The sequence below is a fragment of the Taudactylus pleione genome, unplaced genomic scaffold (assembly GCF_031769625.1).
Source record: "Taudactylus pleione unplaced genomic scaffold, aTauple2 ptg000381l, whole genome shotgun sequence".
NCBI lineage: Eukaryota > Metazoa > Chordata > Amphibia > Anura > Myobatrachidae > Taudactylus > Taudactylus pleione.
In genome coordinates, this window is record NW_028284782.1 from 9,364,629 (window position 1) to 9,385,241 (window position 20,613).

The following is a 20,613-nucleotide window of genomic DNA, read 5'->3' on the forward strand; positions in this document are numbered from 1 at the left end:
CAGTTACAGCACATCTTGTTTGTTTCATTTCAAAGCCATTGTGGTGGTGAATAGAGGCCAAAATATGAATATTCTGTCAATGGCCCAATATTTATGCACCTGACTGTGTATATAATATAATATATAGCGTTCCCGCTAGGCTGTTTTAGCGGGGCGCGGCGCCCTGCCCTCCTTCTGGAGGGCAAAAAGCACCCTGCCCTCCAGGAGGAGGGCAAAAAGCGCCCTGCCCTAACAACCTGCGGGAGCCGTTCTCACCCGCGGGACGCAGTGTCCCGCGGGTGGAGAAACATGCGGTGACCCGGTCACCGCCGGAGAATAGACGCCGGGCGCATGCGCCCGGCATCTATTCTCACTGTCTGCAGGGCTTGGGGGCTGCCCGGCGTGTCCGTAAGTGCCGGGCACGCCCCCAAGAGTGACGAAAAGGGGACGCGTCTTATAGACACGCCCCCTTTTCCAATGACCACGCCCCCTTCTCAGCCGCGCACGGGCATGCCCTCTCTAGCTCCAGCGCCCTGCCTCCCGCCGGAGCTAGAGGGAACACTAAATTATATATATATATATATATATATATATATATATATATATATACACACACACACATACATATACATATATATATATATATATATATATATATATACACATATATACACACACACACACACTAGGGGTGAGCGGGTTCGGATTTACTCGGTTCTTATCGCCACTTTACAGCAAATTCGGATTATATTGGCTATCCAAAACACATGATAGGCGATAGCCAATAAAATGCCGTTTAAAGATCCGAGTAAAACCGAACCCGCTCACCCCTAATACACACACACACACATATACACACACATATATACATACACACACATACATGCACACAAATACATACATAGCGGCAGAGAGGATTCTTTGCCATGTTCTGCTATACATAACAGGACTCATTGCCCGGAACAAAGAATAGACAGGGGTAAGGATGTATACTTTAATATGGAGTAGGTCGCCCTTTTACAGCTATAACAGTTGCCACTCTTTTTGGAGGGCCTTTCCTCAAGATTTTGGAGTGTTCCTGTGGGAATTTGTGCCCATTCATTCTGTAGAGCACTTATGAGGTCAGAAACTGATGTTGGATGAGAAGGCCTGGTTCGCAATCTCCGTTCCAGTTCATCCCAAAAAGTGCTCAATGGGGTTGAGGTCAGGGCTCTGTGCGGGCCAGTCAAGTTCTTCCACACCAAACCCTGTGTTTATAGTCCTTGCTTTGTGCAGTCATGTTGGAATAGAAAAGGGCCTTCCCCAAACTGTTGCCACAAAGTTGGAAGCATAGCATTGTCCAAAAATGTCTTGTTATGCTGAAGCATTAATATTGCTCTTCACTGCAGATAAGGGGCCTAGCCCAAACCCTGAAAAAACAGCCCCATACTATTATCACTCGTCCACCAAACTTCACAGTTGGCAAACTCAGACTCGCCCATCTTATTGCCAAACAGAGAAGAGTAATTCATCACTCCACAGAACACGTTTCCACTGCTCCACAGTCCAGTGTCGGTGTGCTTCCACCACTCCATCTGACGTTTTTCATTGGACTAGGAGATGTGAAGCTTGCATGCAGCTACTCGGCCATTGAAACCTATTCCATTAAGCTCCCGCTGCACAGTTTTTGTGCTTACATTAATGCCAGTTTGGAACTCTACAGCTATGGAATCAGCAGAGCGTTGGCGACTTTTAAGCACCATGCGCCTTAGCAGTTGTTGACCCCGCTCTGTGATTTTACGTGGTGTTCAGCTTTGTGGCTGAGTTGCTGTTATTCCTAAATGCTTCCATTTTCTAATAATATCACTTACAGTTGACCGTGGAATATCCAGCAGGGATGAAATTTCACGAACCGTCTTATTGCAAAGGTGGCATCCTATCACAGTACCACGCTTGAAGTAACTGATCTCTTCAGACCCATATTGTATCACAAATGTTTGCAAATGGAGACTGCATGGCTAGGTGCTTGATTTTATACATCTGTGGCAAAGAGTCTGATTGAAACATCTCATATAGTGTGAGTTTGTGTCTGTGTGTAATTATATATTATATATATTGTTCACTCTAGGTCCAGTGCCGGACCTAGGGAAAAGGCACATCTTTGCGTACCCCCAGTAGGGGGCGTGGCCAAATAAAATGGAGCGTGGCTTTTCATCACTTTTGGGGGGGGGGGGAAGGGGGTGCCCAGCACTTACGGGCATGACTGGCTGCGGTCAGTGCAAATGGATTCTGGGCGCATGCGCCCAGTATCCATTCACCGGCGGTGACCATTACACTGCAGTTTTCCACACCCGCGGGACACGGCACCCGCATGCTGTTTACAGCCTAGCGGGATCGCTATATATACACACACGCATATACATACATATGTACATACACTACACCATTGCTACCCCACAGCACCTGCATTTGGATAGCAGGGTGCCCGAGGCATCCTTTGGAGGCTCTGGGCATGCAGTATGTAGTGCCCGAAGGACTGCGGGTAGTGCTCTACTTCCTTGCCCCAGAGCCCCACCCCCTAAGCATGACATCACCTATTCTGGAGCAGGGCTTACAGAGCCCTACTCCGGACTGTAGAAACAGGCCATCCTCAAACTGCTGCCACAACATTGGAAGGACACAATTAGCTAGAATGTCACTGTATGCATAAAGATTCCTCATCACTGGAACCCAGCCTAAATCATTATTTCTCCTTCACCAAATGTAACAGTTGCCAGTAGACATTCAGGCAGGAAGCATTCTCCTGTCATAAGCCTAAGGCCGGTATCCTATTAGCGCAGGTAAATTACAGTGGCTAATTACCTCGTCCAGTGCTATCCAATTAGCCCCAATGCCGGCACTGACCGGTGACTGTTTCGCCTGACTCAGGCAGGCGAAACCGAATCCGTGGTAGAAGCCATTTATCTCCAGATCGCGGCAGTGATAAAACATAGGTCCGCGGATCCTATGCGTTTTCGTGAGAAAAACAAAGATTTCAGACGTAAAAAAAAATGGGTTTAACTGGACACAACGGAAAAAAAATGATTGAAAGAGACCCGGAAATCGGTGAAAAAGAACAGTTTTTTGCGTCCAAAATTTTTTCGCTTCTAACTGGATACCGGCCTGAATCGGATTACAAGATTGTGATTAATCACTCCCTAAGAATAAATTTGCACTGCTCCAGAGTCCAATGATGGTGTGTGATTTACACCAATCCAACAGTTTGGCATTGTGCATGGTGATCTGAGACTTGTTAGAGCTGCTCAGCCATGGGAACAGAATCCATGAAGTTCCAGTTCTCGTGCTGACATTCATTCAAGAGACAGTTTGGAAGTGATAGCTATACAGTATCCACATGCTATACAGTCACGGGAGGTGAGCTTGTGTGACATACCACTTTGTACTGAGCTGCTGCTTCTAGCTGTAAGACACAATAACAGCACTTACAGCTCACCACGGCAGCTTTAGTAGGGCAGACGTGTAGTATTGACTTGTTAGAAAGGTGACATACTATGAAAGTGTCATGTTGAAAGTCATTGAGCTTTTCAGTACAATCGATCCTACTCCTAATGTTTGTGGAGACTGCATGGCTGTCTGCTTTATTTTATACATCCGTTAGCAATGGGTGTGGCTGGAATGGCCAAAATTAGAGATATCCACATACTTTTGGCCATGTACTGTAAATTCCCAAAGAAAGCAAATAAGTACCATGGGAATCAAATGGTGCATCCTAGACTGATTCCAGAAAATTAAAATGTTTGTATTTCAGAGCACTGTTGGCGGGGAGGACATCTCCCTTGCATACTCCAAAAATAGAAGGTGTTGCCGATTGGGGAGGGGGCATGTCCTTGTGACACACTTAGGGGTGTGCCCGCTAGAGCGCGGGGAGGGCAAGGCGCAGACTCGCGGGGAGGGCATCTCTCTCGCGTACTCCAAAAAAAGGAGGCATGGTCGATCGGGGAAGGGGCGTGTTCTTGGAACACACTTGGGGGTGTGCCCAGCACTTACGGAGATGCTGGTCTTCCCCCAAGCTCTTCCCTCACGGTGAATAGATGTCGTGCATGCACAGTATCTATTTACCCGGCGGTGATCAGTCGCCAGAACTTCTCTCCCACGGGACACTGCGGCCCGCGGGTGGGAAAAGCTCAGGGCAGTCTGTTTTAGCAGGGCGCCGCTAAAAACAGCCTACCGTGAACACTATGTATTGCAGAGTTTGCCGTTAATAAATGTGTGTTACAAGGTTAGGAAATATTCATAACGAATCCGTGTGTAGAAATTCACTTTGGTAGCTGCCAATATGCTTAGCAAATCTAATATTTTATACCTAGCACTATACTGTGTTGCTTCCATTGCTGGCACTCTATACAAACTGAACCGATGTTGAGGGAATTAACCATTATGGGTGGAATTTAATTGTATTTGTGGCCCGCATCTCCCGTCTAAAGTGACAGGAGATCACGGGCCGCTATACAATTGTCCAAGATTTTCGTGCTGATCACGCCCATAGAGGTCAGGTTTAGCCGCGTAAAGTAGCTAAACCCGACCAAAGTGCTGGGCACGATCGCGAAAAGTGATGTTTGGGCGCCCAAACATGTCACTTTTCGCACATTTCAGCTCTCATCCCTCAGGGGCTGCGAGCTGAAATGTAGCGCTGGCAGCTCATCCTGCCCGACAGGAGCAAGAATTGAATAGCTCCGTCGGGCGCGATAGGGGCTAGAAAGAATTGAATTCCGCCCTATGAACAAATGGGTAACAGAAGATCATAAAAGGGAAACAAGTCTAATAAATGCATTTTGCCGCTGATAGTCTACAAAAATTCATGAGTACATTAACTTACAAGTACAGACAAGCATTAATTTTGACACTGCTGCACAATTAGAAGGGTTAATGCTCTGCAGAATACAATGTAGTTTCTAGCACACAAGCAAGGACCAAGCACAAGGTTTTCCAAAGATTTTAAAACTCAGTATTATCAACACACATCTCAGAAGAACTTTGAGCAAGCTACTACCAATGCATGGACACGTCACACTGTCATTAATAAGAATAAACATTTAATAAGTACCTAGAAGATAGAACTGAAATTACAGACATGGGTAAGAGTATAGAAAAAAAAGGCTACAAGGCTGCGAAAATAAAATAAACAATAAAACTAGTTTATGTAGTTAGTTCAGATAATATATGTTTTACATGTAATTGGCAGGTGCAATTTCCATGTATATAATAGCAGCGACAGTGAGTGAAATGTAAATGAGGATATTCCATCTGGCAGGTGAACGTTAGAAGCACATACGATACCGTATGTACATTCAAATTACAGAATAAACAAACAATTTAAAAGATGTACCAACGGCAAATGAGATTTTAACACTCATTTTTCTGAAGAATGGCGAGCATGACAGCCAGTGTGTGGACACTTCAAATTGTCATTAAACAGAATAAACATTTGATATCTATCCAAAAAATATCTTATAGAAATGAACTTTCTAACATGGTAAGAGTACAGTGAAAAAAAGGCAAAAAGTATGCAGAAAAACAAACAATAAAACTAGTTTAAAACAAATGAACTAATGTGAGGAGAACCTCACAACAGGCGCTCAGATGTGCACAGTTTCCACAGCAGCTGTAATAAGTGAGTGTAGTCGCACTCAATGGAAGAAATACAAATAGATAAAGAGTACAGCGCTAATGGGGAGTTGTTCTATTAATAAATATAATTAACCAGATGAAGTGTAATTAAGAGAGTAAATTTCATTTAATAATTATGAATAATATATATTGGAAAAATAAAATGCAGATATAAAACTTCATACATAAAAACATACAGGCCAATCTGTGATTTAGGCTACCCTTGTATAAGATACTATTAGTGGATATGGATGTCAGTAGCTTGGAACTCTAGGACTCCTTTAAATAAAAAATGGCAAAGTACTTTGAATTCCCAGTATGGATTAGTCTCCACCAACTCACGATAAATAGGGATCCAGATATTTCCAAGACATCATCGTGTCAATATAGTGACCCTTGGAGTGGTGAAACAGAAGAATATCCAAAGAAATTTCTTTAGGAACAGCTGTATAAGTTCATCCGTCGCTTGGTGATTGCCCAAACAAGAAACTTGTATGGTCCGCGGAGTCTATTCCAGAGTGAGAACTGACAGCAAGGAAATGGAATCCAAAATGTATCTTCTTAGAAGGTGGGGTGCTGAATCTGCTGACGCGTTTCGCTGGGTAACCCCCAGCTTTATCAAAGGTGCTAGTATGTCTGAATATTGAGGGTATTTATACACAGTCAATATGGCCGCCAATTACCCGCACATGGAATTAATTACAGTTCATCTCTATATATACAATAAAAAAAGAAATAGTTTTACACCAATAGTGAATCTTAATAATGAGGCAAACCTTATAACATTAAAATAGTGTAGATATAATGAGCATATTAAACTTAAAATCTACTTTTTCATTTATGTATCACACCGATCATGTGATATAAACAAAAGATCACGTGGTATAACTAAACCACGTGGTCCTTTGTCCATCAATACAGGGACGGCCCCCTTCACCCTACACTACGGCATCCAAATAGGACGGGGGTGAGAGATTACTGTCTGCAGCTAAACTTATGTCCCACATCAATACTCCACACATGGAGCGGCGCACAACGGCACCACTCCGCGTCCTCCTCCCATTCGTATCACGCGTTCTACAGGTTGCAGGTGACACGTGACTTTATGTCACGTGACCACCCTCACATCAATACTCCATACGTGGAGCGTCACGTATCACCACCAATCGGCGTCCCCCTCACGTTCGCATCTCGCGTGCTGTGAGTTCAGGGTGGCATGTGGCTATATTATGTCACGTGACCACCCTAGTAGTTTTGGTATATGCCCTTAATAAAGATGTCGAATTTAACATTCTGTAGCGAGAAGGTTCATATCCTCTTTTGTATACATATATTTCTAGCCATTTAGACATAAAATATATAGAAGCAAAAATAGCTAACAGCCAACAATTTAAGTATAATAAATAATCTTATAGTTACCACAATCTTAATAACAGTTGCCCTTAGTCAAAATGGCTGATTTTGTATTAATTAGTGTAATATAACATATATGTCTATGAACATATGTAAAAACCATATTTAATATATAGAAACAAAATAAGTATAGTATACTTTTAGATGTATTCTATTAATATAATATTATTATTACACACAAATGAAAAATATAATTTTTTCTCCTTGAGAGATGTTTACTTTATTTATTGGAAAAAAACCAAAAACATCTCATATATTAAATCAAACACACTTGTATGATATTAAAATGAATTATATCTATATATCGAAAATCTTATGATGGACATATACATTCCATCACATGACTACGTCACTTGATTATCAATATTAATACAAATACAGGTTGAGTCTCCCATATCCGAAATGCTCGGGACCACGAGGATTTCGGATTTTGGATTATTCCGGTTTTCGGAATACCCGGGGGGGGCCCGGCGGGTGTCACGGGAGGCCCCGGCGTGTGCTGCGGGTGGGTCCGGAATGTGTTGCGGTGGTCCGGCGGGTGATACAGGTGTCCGGCGGGTGATACAGGTGTCCGGCGGGTGATACAGGTGTCCGGCGGGTGATACAGGTGTCCGGCGGGTGTCGTGAGGGGTCCGGCGACTGAGGCGGAAGGGTGCGGTGGCTGTTACGAGGGGTCCGGCGGGTGCTGCGGCTGTCACGAGGGGTCCGGCGGCTGCCGCTGGGGGTCCGGCGGGTGATGCGGGGGGTGGCCTGGCGTGTGGACCACGCCCACGCCGCTAGTCATTGGCCGCTGATACTAGTGACGTCATGACGTCAGGTGACGTTACATATGCACCGAAATATTCCGGTTTTTGGAATAACGGATATGGGAGACTCAACCTGTATGACACACTATCCTTAATGACCACAGTAAGCGGATACTATAAGGCCCTACTAATTGGGTCCGTGACTATATCCTAACCCTCTGAATTGAATTAAACCTCATCCTAATTTTAGTGTAATATAAATGTGAAAAAAAAAGGGGGAAATAAAAGTGTCAAATATGACACTTTTAGTGTGTCATATTTGTATTAATATTGATAATCAAGTGACGTAGTCATGTGATGGAATGTATATGTCCATCATAAGATTTTCGATGTATGATATTAAAATGAATTATATCTATATAAGTGTTTTTGATTTAATATATTAGATGTTTTTGTTTTTTTTTCCAATAAAGTAAACATCTCTCAAGGAGAAAAAATTATATTTTTCATTTGTGTGTAATAATAATATTATATTAATAGAATACATCTAAAAGTACTATACTTATTTTGTCTCCATATATTCAATATGGTATTTACATATGTTCATAGAAATGTTATATTACACTAATTGATACAAAATCAGCCATTTTGACTAAGGGCAACTGTTATTAAGATTGTGGTAACTATAAGATTATTTATTATACTTAAATTGTTGGCTGTTAGCTATTTTTACTTCTATATATTTTATGTCTAAATGGCTAGAAATATATGTATACAAAAGAGGATATGAACCTTCTCGCTACAGAATGTTAAATTCGACATCTTTATTAAGGGCATATACCAAAACTACTAGGGTGGTCACGTGACATAATATAGCCACATGCCACCCTGAACTCACAGCACGCGAGATGCGAACGTGAGGGGGGACGCCGATTGGTGGTGATACGTGACGTTCCACGTATGGAGTATTGATGTGAGGGTGGTCATGTGACATAAAGTCACTTGTCACCCGCAACCTGCAGAACGCGTGATACGAATGGGAGGAGGATGCGGAGTGGTGCCGTTGTGCGCCGCTCCAGGTGTGGAGTATTGATGTGGGACATAAGTTTAGCTGCAGACAGAAATCTCTCGCCCCCGTCCTATTTGGATGCCGTAGTATAGGGCGAAGTGGGCCGTCCCTGTATTGATGGACAAAGGACCACGTGGTTTAGTTATACCACGTGATCTTTTGTTTATATCACATGATCGGTGTGATACATAAATGAAAAAATATGATATATGGTAATAACTTACCCTTGTTATCTCTATTTCTACGAAGTCCATAGGGTTCCACAGGATACCTTGGGGTATAGGTGTGACGTCAGTCATCGGGCACCATAGAGTTAAGCTTTCAGCCTCCCAGGATGCACTAGGGTCCCCCTCCTATACCCCGCCCCCGAGCCAAGGCACCTCAGTTAGTTACCAAGCCATAGGCCGGAGGAGGAGAAGGAAGAGAGAGAAAAAAGATCTGGACACACACAAGAATCACATTCTCACCAGAGGGAGACGGAAAAACCGGTGACCAGAGCAAAGCCCATCTGCAGCACAGGTGCGACAGGGCGGGAGTCCTGTGGAACCCTATGGACTTCGTAGAAATAGAGATAAGGGTAAGTTCTTACCATATCTCATATTTTCTACTTCAGGGTCCATAGGGTATCCACAGGATACCTTGGGGATGTCCCAAAGCAGTATCCTTTAAGGGTGGGGACGCTCCTGTGCAGAAAGGAGAATCCGCCGCCCGAAGGAAGCATCCTGAGAGGCGAAGGTGTCAAACCTGTAATACCTCACGAAGGTATGGACAGAGGACCACGTAGCAGTGCGGAGCACTACCCTGTTCCCATGAAAAACCAAGAAAGGGGGTCTACAAGAAAGAGCCCCTAAATCAGAAACACGTCTGGCCGAAGCAATAGCCAGAAGGAAAACAGTCTTAGCTGTTAGCCATTTAAGATCCACTGAGCCCAGTGGTTCAAACGGCGGTCCCTGGAGAGCCCTCAGGATCACAGCCAAATCCCAAGGCGCCACAGGTGGAACAAAGGGCGGCTGAATGCGGAGAACACCTTGCATAAAGGTACGCACATCCGGGATTGTAGCAATCCTATGGTGAAACCAGACAGACAGGGCCGAAACCTGTACCTTCAAAGAAGCAAGGCGAAGCCCATGATCTAGTCCCGCTTGTAGGAAGGCGAGTATCCGAGACAGACGAAACTCCCGCGGTGCATAACCTCTCGGTCGACACCACTGGAAGAACGTATGCCACACGCGTTGGTATATCCTTGCGGAAGACGGTTTCCGAGCTCGTAACATGGTACGCACTACAGAACTGGAAAACCCCCTGGACCTCAGCATGGCTGTCTCAACAGCCACGCCGTCAAAGACAGCCGAGTCAGGTCCGGGTGAAGACAAGGACCCTGTGACAGAAGGTCCAGTCGTAACGGCAACCGCAGAGGACTGTCCACGGACAGACCCTGAAGGTCTGAGAACCAGTGCCGTCTGGGCCACGCGGGAGCTATCAACAGGAGCGTCCCTCCTTCCTGTTTGAATTTCCGGATTACCCGTGGAAGAAGGGAGACCGGAGGGAACAGAGACGTCCCTTCGTCAATTGTGCGAGACCCGTATACCGGCAACTTGTTATTGTGCCGGGACGCCATGAGGTCGATCTCTGGAAGACCCCATCTGTCCACCAGCAGTTGAAAAACGTCCGGGTGCAGGGACCATTCCCCCGGATGAACGTCCTGGCGACTTAGAAAGTCCGCCTCCCAATTTAGCACTCCCGGAATGAAGACCGCTGATATGGCCGGAAGATTGCGCTCCGCCCATACCAGGATCCGAGAGACCTCCACGAGAGCCGCCCGACTCCGGGTTCCTCCTTGCCTGTTTATGTAGGCCACCGTGGTAGCGTACCGGACGACCCTGGAGAACCCGATGTGCCTGCTTAAGAGCATTGAAGACCGCACGGAGTTCCAAGATATTGATTGGAAGCTCCGCTTCTGTCGGCGTCCACCTGCACTGGAACCAGTGTGGACCCGAAACTGCTCCCCAGCCCTGAAGACTGGCGTCCGTTGTCAACAGGACCCAATTTGGAACCCAGAACGGACGTCCCTTGCTGAGATGGGTCGTCTGTAACCACCAGGCAAGGGACAGGCGAACCTCCGGGGTGAGCACTATTGTCTGGGATTTTAGAGACTGAGGCAGCCCGTTCCACTTGGACAGGATCAGGTGCTGCAGAGTTCTGGAGTGAAACTGGGCATATTCCACCATGTCGAACACCGACACCATGGAGCCCAGTAACCTCATCGCCGAGTGTAGAGACACCCGGCGGCTGTGCAGACAACTGCGCACCCTCGACTGTAAAGCAGAGATCTTTTCCCCCGTCACGAAGATCCTTTGCTGTTCCGAGTCCAATAAGGCTCCGAGGTGCAGAATCCGCCGAGACGGGATTAGAGTGGACTTCTGCCAGTTGATTAGCCAGCCGTGCCGTTGCAGTAGCGCAATGGTCAGGTCCAAGTGGCGTAGAAGGAGCTCTGGAGATCCTGCCACCAATAAAAGGTCGTCCAAGTACGGCAACATGCGGACTCCCTGCAGCCGCAGAGAGGCCGCCATGACCGCCATCACCTTGGTGAACACACGTGGTGCTGTCGCCAGGCCAAAAGGTAATGCCCGAAACTGGAAGTGTTCGCTGCGGATTGCAAACCTGAGGAACTGTTGATGGCGCAAAAGAATAGGGACATGCAGGTAAGCGTCCTGTATGTCCAATGACACCATGTAGTCCCCAGGTTCCAGCACCAGAATGACGGACCGTAGGGTCTCCATCCGAAACTTCGGTACCCGCAAAGACTTGTTGAGAGCTTTGAGGTTGAGAATCGGACGATACGACCCATTGGGTTTCTGTACCAAAAAGATTTGAATAGAAACCCTGGCCCCTCTGGGAGAATGGAACAGGCACTATAACTCCAGCCTGGAGCATAGTGTGCAATACCTTCCGCAGCTCCGTAGCCTTGTTCCGGTCTGATGGTAGACCCGTGGTGAAGAATCGAGCCGTGGGTCTGTGCTGGAAAGAGAGGGCGTACCCGTGGGAGACCATCTTGAGAACCCAAGTGTCTGTCGTAGTGACCGACCAACACTGGGCGAACTGCAGCAGGCGGCCTCCCACTTTGGGATCCCCCAAAGGGAGGCCCGGACCGTCAGGCCGCAGGCTTGTCATCTGGCTTAGGGGCCGGACGTCTGGTACTCCATGCCTGCTTCCGGGGCTTGGCCGATTTCTTAGGGCCAGCCTGTCGAGGAAAAGACTGTGGTTTGGGCCTGGCCTGGGCCCTATAAGACCGAAAGGACGATGGTCCCGAACCAGAAGGAGCAGCGGCCGACGGGAGACAAGCCGATTTGGCTGCCGCCAGCGTGGCCACAATCTTGTCCAGATCCGGACCGAAGAGAACTTCTCCGGTAAATGGCAACGCCTCCAAACCTTTTTGGAATCAGCGTCCGCCTTCCAGGATCGCAGCCACAAGGTGCGACGAGCAGCCACCGCTGCTGAAGAAATTCTAGACACCAGAGTACTAATGTCTAAGGCCGCCTCGTTGATATAAGTGGCCGAATCACGGAGATTACCAATCAACTCCGCCTGTTCGGCCGGACAGTTGGAATCAAAAGACGCCTCTAATGAATCCGCCCAGCGCTCCATCGCTCTGGCAACCCAGCAAATGGCCATAGCCGGCCGTGCTGCCCCCCCCCCCGCAAGGGAATAAGCGGACTTCAGGCAGATCTCCACCTTGCGGTCCGTAGCATCCTTAAGGGAATACATGGATGGCATCGGCAAAGTGGCACTACGGGCAAGACGGGTCATGTGAGAATCAACCTGTGGAGGGGATTCCCACTTTGCAAAATAATTATCCGCGAACGGATAAGCCACTGCCAGGCGCCTCTGCGGTTGGTATCTTTTGCCAGGCTGTTTCCACGCCTCCTCTAAATGGTCTACTGACCCGAAAGAGGAAAGACTGTGGCATCGCCGTTCACAGTAATAAAGCTGACAGTCAGAATAGAAGATACAGGCAGCAGCGCTAGCACAGTCACATACAATGCAAAGAAAAATCAATTCCTGCACTAACAGCGCTGATCACTCAACTACGCAGACACAGGGCCTGGTAGGACACAGCGCAGCATACACAGACCTGACCCAAATCGGAGGAGAGGTATGCGGGGGGACCCAGACCATGATGCTTCCGTCCAGTGCTTCCAGCAGCGCTCACCATGCTTGGAAAGATGGCCGCCGAGAAGCAGAGAGGAGGCTGGCCTGGGGGAGGAGCGCTGCTACAGGACCAGTCGGCAGTGTGCAGAGAGGCTGTGTGCAGCGGGGGAGGCGCCGGCTGTGAGATAGGGAAGGCGCGCTCTCCTGGCATTTAACCCCCGGGACGCCGCAGCGCTACCGCTCTGCTGCGGTCCGCTGTCCCAGGGGGTAGTGGAAGCGCAGGTTCATACCTGGCTCCACGCTGCAGCCAGTCCCCAGGGAGCCCCCTGCCTGGGGACTCTGGACCATGTAACAGCGAGGACCCACCGCGGGACCCCGCTGCTTACCTGCTGTCCCCCTTGAATCTGGCCATGGTCCGGAACATCTGGGGTCACCGCTAGCTGTGACCCCAGATGCTCACCAGCATGCCCGGATCGGTACCGGCGTTCTGGTACCGGCGGGGGACGTCAGGACTGACTGTCCATGCTGTTCATCCAGATGTGCAGCCACAGCTGCATGAAGAAAAAGCTTCAGGGGCTCTTCTAGCCCCCACTCCAACAGGTGCACCCGACTCCGGCCGGGCACCAAACGAAACTGAGGTGCCTTGGCTCGGGGACGGGGTATAGGAGGGGGACTCTAGTGCATCCTGGGAGGCTGAAAGCTTAACTCTATGGTGCCCGATGACTGACGTCACACCTATACCCCAAGGTATCCTGTGGATACCCTATGGACCCTGAAGTAGAAAGTAGATTTTAAGTTTAATATGCTCATTATATCTACACTATTTTAATGTTATAAGGTTTGCCTCATTATTAAGATTCACTATTGGAGTAAAACTATTTCTTTTTTATTGTATATATAGAGATGAACTGTAATTAATTCCATGTGCGGGTAATTGGCGGTCATATTGACTGTGTATAAATACCCTCAATATTCAGACATACAAGCACCTTTGATAAAGCTGGGGGTTACCCAGCGAAATGCGTCAGTAGATTCAGCACCCCACCTTCTAAGAAGATACATTTTGGATTCCATTTCCTTGCTGTCAGTTCTCACTCTGGAATAGACTCCGCAGACCATACAAGTTTCTTGTTTGGGCAATCACCAAGCGACGGATGAATTCATACAGCTGTTCCTAAAGAAATTTCTTTGGATATTCTTCTGTTTCACCACTCCAAGGGACACTATATTGACACGATGAAGTCTTGGAAATATCTGGATCCCTATTTATCGTGAGTTGGTGGAGACTAATCCATACTGGGAATTCAAAGTACTTTGCCATTTTTTATTTAAAGTAGTCCTAGAGTTCCAAGCTACTGACATCCATATCCACTAATAGTATCTTATACAAGGGTAGCCTAAATCACAGATTGGCCTGTATGTTTTTATGTATGAAGTTTTATATCTGCATTTTATTTTTCCAATATATATTATTCATAATTATTAAATGAAATTTACTCTCTTAATTACACTTCATCTGGTTAATTATATTTAGTAATAGAACAACTCCGCATTAGCACTGTATCCAGATATTCCGAAATACGGAATTTATTTGCCATGACTGAGATAATGAAACCTTTGATTTTTGATGGTTCAATGTACACAAACTTTGTCTAAGGCACAAATTATTAAAAATATTGTATAAAATTACCTTCAGGCTGTGTGTATAAGGTGTATATGAAACAAATGAATTTCATTTCTGTACACAAACTTTGTTTGAGCCACAAAATTATTGAATATATTGTATAAAATTACCTGTAGGCTGTGTGTATAAGGTGTATATAACACATAAATGCATTCTGTGTGTATATTGGGGACCCATTCCCAAGATATTTCATTATGATATGTAATTATTCCAAAAAGCTGAGTATTATGTTATCCAAAATAACCCTGGTCCCAAGTATTTTGGATATGGGAGACTCAACCTGTTTATAACAGCAGTGACACCGAGTGCAATGTAAATGAGAATATTCCGATAGACGTTAGAAGCACATACTGTAGGTACGTTAAAATTACAGCATGAACAAAATTTAAAAGGTATACTTACACACAAATCTACATTTTTATATGAAATCTAGCAGTGAATAGTGTTTCATCTTATTCTAGCCTAAAGGTGCGTACACACTGGGCGATAAAGTGGACGACTGAACGATAACGATATCGTTATCGTTCAGTCGTCCACTTTATCGTCCATTTTTAAGCCCAAAAAGATGAACGATAACGACGACGCGCGTTCCCGCGGGTCATTCGTCATCATCGTTCATCGGGCTGACATGCAGGCCAACCTGACGATGTCGTCAGGTTGCTGCATGTCAGGGAATGGGGGAGAGAGCCCGGCGCTGAACGATATTGTTAATGATATCGTTCAGCAGCTGTGCTCAATGTCATGAACGACATTGAGCACACCCTGCCGGGGACACACTAGACGATATGGCTCAGGGAGCATATCGTCTAGGGTGTATGCACCTTAAAGCTGGGCATCCACTATACAATTTTCTGTCAGATATCTGTCCAATCTGGCTGGTTGGAATGAAAACCTGGTAATGTATGGGAGCAAATGACAGTCGATCATATGGTTTTAAACACTGAAAAAAAGGACAAAAAAAAAATTGTTCAAATTGGTTACATTTTGTGTGTTTTAACCAATTTGTCTGAATGACCATTTTTGGCTATTTTCCAGTGTTTGTGAGCAAATAGACGATTGTCATTTGCTCCCATACATTACCAGGTTTTCATTCCAACCAGCCAGATTGGACAGATATCTGACAGAAAATTGTATAGTGGATGCCCAACTTTATTTAGTAGATTTGTACAGTTTCATTTTTCTCTTCCTCACTCAAATAGCTTTAGCCTAAACCACGTCATCTAAAATGTGCTTATAAAGAAGTAAATGCCCAAATGATAAAAGCATAGCATTACAGTAAAGCTTTCTGTGCAAACACTGGCCATGTCCCAGTGCATGAACCCACCAATTTGCAGTCTGTAAATAGTAAATCTGTTACCTAGGACACTCGAAAACCAATCCGAAAACCACTTGCTTTATGCCACAAAGTGATGAGAGATAAACAAGCTGGAGCCTCCTAAACAATGTCTGCTTTCAACAAAAGACAGAACAACAGCTTGCTGACTTATGGCAGGTACACACTAGACGATATGTCGTCCGATCCGGCCAAATCGGACGACATGTCAGCAACATCGGTTAGTGCGCACACTCAATGTCGCTGACTATGCGCGCTCTCACGAATTGTCAGCGACATCGCCCGTCGGACCTGGGCCAAGCTGCTGAATGTAGCATGGCCCCCGCCGTCACAATGACACTCCCGACATCGGCAAGTGTATATGTACTTGCCGATGCCGGGACCCCTGCCGGATCCCATCGCACAACAGGTCGACTGGGTACACATCGTTGAATGTGTACCCAGCTTCAGACAGATATAAATACCTCAATTATTTCAATTACATTACTGAGGGGGTTATATGCCATCACTTTAAGAAGGAAGACACAATATAATCTATTTACTTTGTAGTCACAGCACAACACAATGTATGCTTCAAAGGTGACAATTTTGAGCAAATTGTTGACATTTTTTTTAAACAACTTCTGACAGAGGTTATTGACATGATTTTGGCTTTTGAAAAAAAAGCAGTTTTTAGATAAAGGGAAAAAAAGTGGAACATTTTCTAAACGACAGGTTGATCAAAGAATTTTTTTCATCATCATTTTTAGTGGTGTTCCCGATTTATTAAAATCCAAAGCGCAAGAAACTACCGTGCTCTGTACTGTATACAGGACATAAGCACGCCGGCTCTGTACTGTATACAGGACATAAGCACGCCGGCTCAATACTGTATACAGGACATAAGCACGCCGGCTCAATACTGTATACAGCACATAAGCACGCAGGCTCAATACTGTATACATGACATAAGCATGCAAGCTCAGTACTGTATACAGGACATAAGGAGGCAGGCTCAGTACTGTATACAGGACATAAGGAGGCAGGCTCAGTACTGTATACAGGACATAAGGAGGCAGGCTCAGTACTGTATACAGGACATAAGGAGGCAGGTTCAGTACTGTATAGAGCACATAAGGAGGCAGGCTAGGTACTGTATACAGGACATAAGGAGGCAGGCTAGGTACTGTATACAGGACATAAGGAGGCAGGCTAGGTACTGTATACAGGACATAAGGAGGCAGGCTCAATACTGTATACAGGACATAAGCATGCAAGCTCAATACTGTACACAGTAAATAAATACACAAGCTCTATACAGTACATAAGTACACATGCTCAATACTGTATACATAAGTACTCACAGCACTGGATAGATAAGCACACACGCTCAGTGATGCATACGTGAGCACACTGTCACAACATCCCCATCATCTAGAGGCCAGGTAACATATCACAGGTCTACCCACACAGCTTTGATTCCAGGTATAAGTGATTATAAATACGGAACCACAAATGCAGCAGTAACATACAGTAATGCACACCCTGGTAGGGGTTCTGCTGTTTAAATGCATATTTTATCTGTGACTTTAAAGTCAGTATTTATTGTATTCTCACCACCAGAAGAACCAACCTACATTCCATATCTCCAAAATAAGCATCATCATCCCCAAAATAAAATCTCACTTAAATGAAAACTAAATTATTAAAAGGCGGACCTGGGACAGGGAAGAATCATACAGGGCTGAGTGCTGGTGCAGGTACACAGAGCTGGGTAACTATAGGGCGTATGCAGTTTGTTTCTATATAGTAACACAGTGTCACCATTACTACCTGGGCAGTGATAATGGGGACAGATCACAGAGTGGATATGTCAGAAAATATTTCTACCCCACTCCCATCACACACCTATATCTCTCTTACCCCCTCCCATCCCTGCAGGCTGCATCCATGTATACACCCAGCAAGTCGCCCCCTGCCCGTATCACTCACCATCGTACAGATCGAGGCGATCTTACGGACGGTCATCAGTACGTCCATCCGCCCTCCTCCGTAGTCGCCATGATGAACCGGAGCTCGGCCCCTGACAGCCGCAGCAGGGTCACCGGGAAAGCGCTCCGCCCGCCGCTGTGCGACATTGAAAGTCAGCCGGCTAGAAACAACAGCTGCTGCATGAGAGTGCTCAGGAAAGTTGTTCCGCGAGAGGAGGAGTGTGTGTGAAACACTGACTAACACACAGCGCCTGTAGTCGATACACACCAGCGCCCATTACTGTGACTATTATGCCTATTTTTTGTATATGGCCATAGTACTGCTGCTGCTGCACGGCGGGCACATAGCACACTGTCCTCAGCTTCCATGTGAGCATGGGAAAATCCAGTATAAATGAATTCTCTCCTACTTATTACCTTACTGCATGATTTCATCAAAGCTGGGTGTAATTATTCATTATTCTGTGCAATATTCTGTAACTACTCTGTTTTCGGTGAAATAAATAGTAGTGACATGACTCATAGATATGTCTTTACCCTTTCTCCCCTGGCTCTTTGAAGTTCTATATCCAAAATTGGGAATCTAGAATAAATTGAGCCACAATTGCCCATACTTGCCTATTTTTGAAAAAACATGTAAGGGAGATTGTGAAAGTAACACCTATGAGCGCACGTTACAGTGGACGTGTATTGCTACATCTGAGAGGTGTGTCATAATATAGTCTTAAGGTGCACATCCACTTGTAGATGCGGGGACGACGGCACGATTACGACATCGTAATCGTGCCGTCATCTCTATTGGTGATGTGCATACACTGAACGTTCAGTGTATGCACATCAATCATCCCCGAACATGGGCAAACTGACGACGGTCGTCAGGTTGACCGTCATGTTCGGGCGATGATAGATGTCGGAAACGACCAGCAGGCGCACGCCTCACTGGTCGTTTTAGACATTTAAATGCCTGATTTGCAGCCGATAACTGAGCGATTACGATGTAATCGTGCAATTAGCTCGATATCAACGGCAAGTGGATGGGCACCTTTACATCCAAAAGTAAACAAGCCTTTACATCCAAAAGTAAACAAGCCCAAAAGCAGTCAATGAGATCTATTTGTTGATGAAAACACACTAATACTTTTCAGAAAATGCTTAGGGATCATTGTGCTTTGTAACCAATGCATGGAAATTATACTAATCCCATTTGAATGTAGATATCCGTTGTTGTTGTTTTTTTAAATAACAGCTTCATAATGGGGGTAAGGTGCAATCAGGGAGATTACTAGACTCTTCAGGGTGACAGGGAGATTGCTACTATTTCCGGGAGCCTCCATAACAATGAGAGAGAGTTGGCAAGTATACAATTGGCACATAGGTGAGTATAGGGGTGTGGCTAGATGCCCTGCAACAAACAGACACTGACGTCATCAGTTACTATCCACGTGAATATATAGAGTGGGAATAGTAACCTGTGGCCCGAAGCGTGGCGAGCGTACAAATTTCTATTGGTGGCCAGATGAGTCACAGACCCTCCAACATAACCCCTTCCATCAGGTACAAAATGCTCTACTCCTGGACTTCCCACCTAATTTATTATTGCTGCCACCTTTGTTGAAACACCTTTCTCATCAATGACCTAGTTCAACACAGGTGACAGCAATCATAAATTAGGCGGGAAGTCCAAGAGCAGAGCATTTTGTACCTGGGGGTAGGGGTCATGTTGGAGGCTAGGGAGTCAGTTGAGACAAAATAACAGCGCATGGTAGAGCTTATTTTCTCTTCATTTTAAGGACCTGGAATTAACGTGAGGTGAGGGCGGAAGTGCAGTTCCATGCCCATAAAGTCCATCTAAAGAAATATGTTCGCTCGCCACGCTTCGGGCCCAGTGACTCGCTTCGCTCGCCACAGGATTGTATTACCCCTGTATGTCCACGTGGATGGTAGGGAATGACTGACAGCAATGGTGACGTCAGGGTCCTCTCTGTGAAGGCCATCTAGACACTACCGTGAGGGGCATGGAACCGCACTTCATCCATCACTGACATCGCGTCCGGGTCCTTAAGCTGAAGGGGAAACAGGATCAACCGTGAATAAATTTGGCCAGCAGGATTGTAATCCTCCCTGATTCTAAAGCTGGCCACACATTTGAAGATTATCTGTCCAATCAGCCAACTAGTTGATTGGTTGGAATGAAAATCTGGTAAGGTATGAAAGCAAATGACAATCAGCAATTTGCTCCCAAACGCCAGAAAATGGACAAAAACTGTTGTTTGAACAAATTGTTTAGATCAAACATTTAACAAACTTGTCTGATGACCATTTTCATCTATTTTCTGGCATTTAGGAGCAAATTGCTGAACATCAGTTACTCCCATACGTTACCAGATTTTCATTCCAACCAATCAACTAGTTGGCTAGTTGGACAGATAATCTTTAGATGCGTGGCCAGCTTAATCGTTCCTCCTTGAAAATGTAATTGGCTGGTGGTGAACTGATGTTTTATGAACATTTAGTATATGGAGTTTTAAGAATTTAATTGCAATCGATGCCCAAATTATTTTATTTATGTTATGTGTAATAAATAAGCTTTTATAAGTATAACCAAGCCGCATTGACATTTTTCC

General features: G+C 45.6%; 1 protein-coding gene across 1 annotated transcript in view; it reads right to left on the bottom strand.

Annotated features, from left to right (window-relative positions):
- Positions 1-18,217, bottom strand: part of LOC148507860 (ubiquitin carboxyl-terminal hydrolase 12-like) — a 76,383-nt gene extending 58,166 nt beyond the window's left edge. The window contains exon 1 of the mRNA XM_088445506.1: positions 17,991-18,217. Coding sequence (XP_088301632.1) covers positions 17,991-18,038 — 48 coding nt within the window. The 5' untranslated portion in view covers positions 18,039-18,217. The remainder of the gene's footprint in view (positions 1-17,990) is intronic.
- Between the last annotated feature and the right edge of the window lie 2,396 nt (positions 18,218-20,613).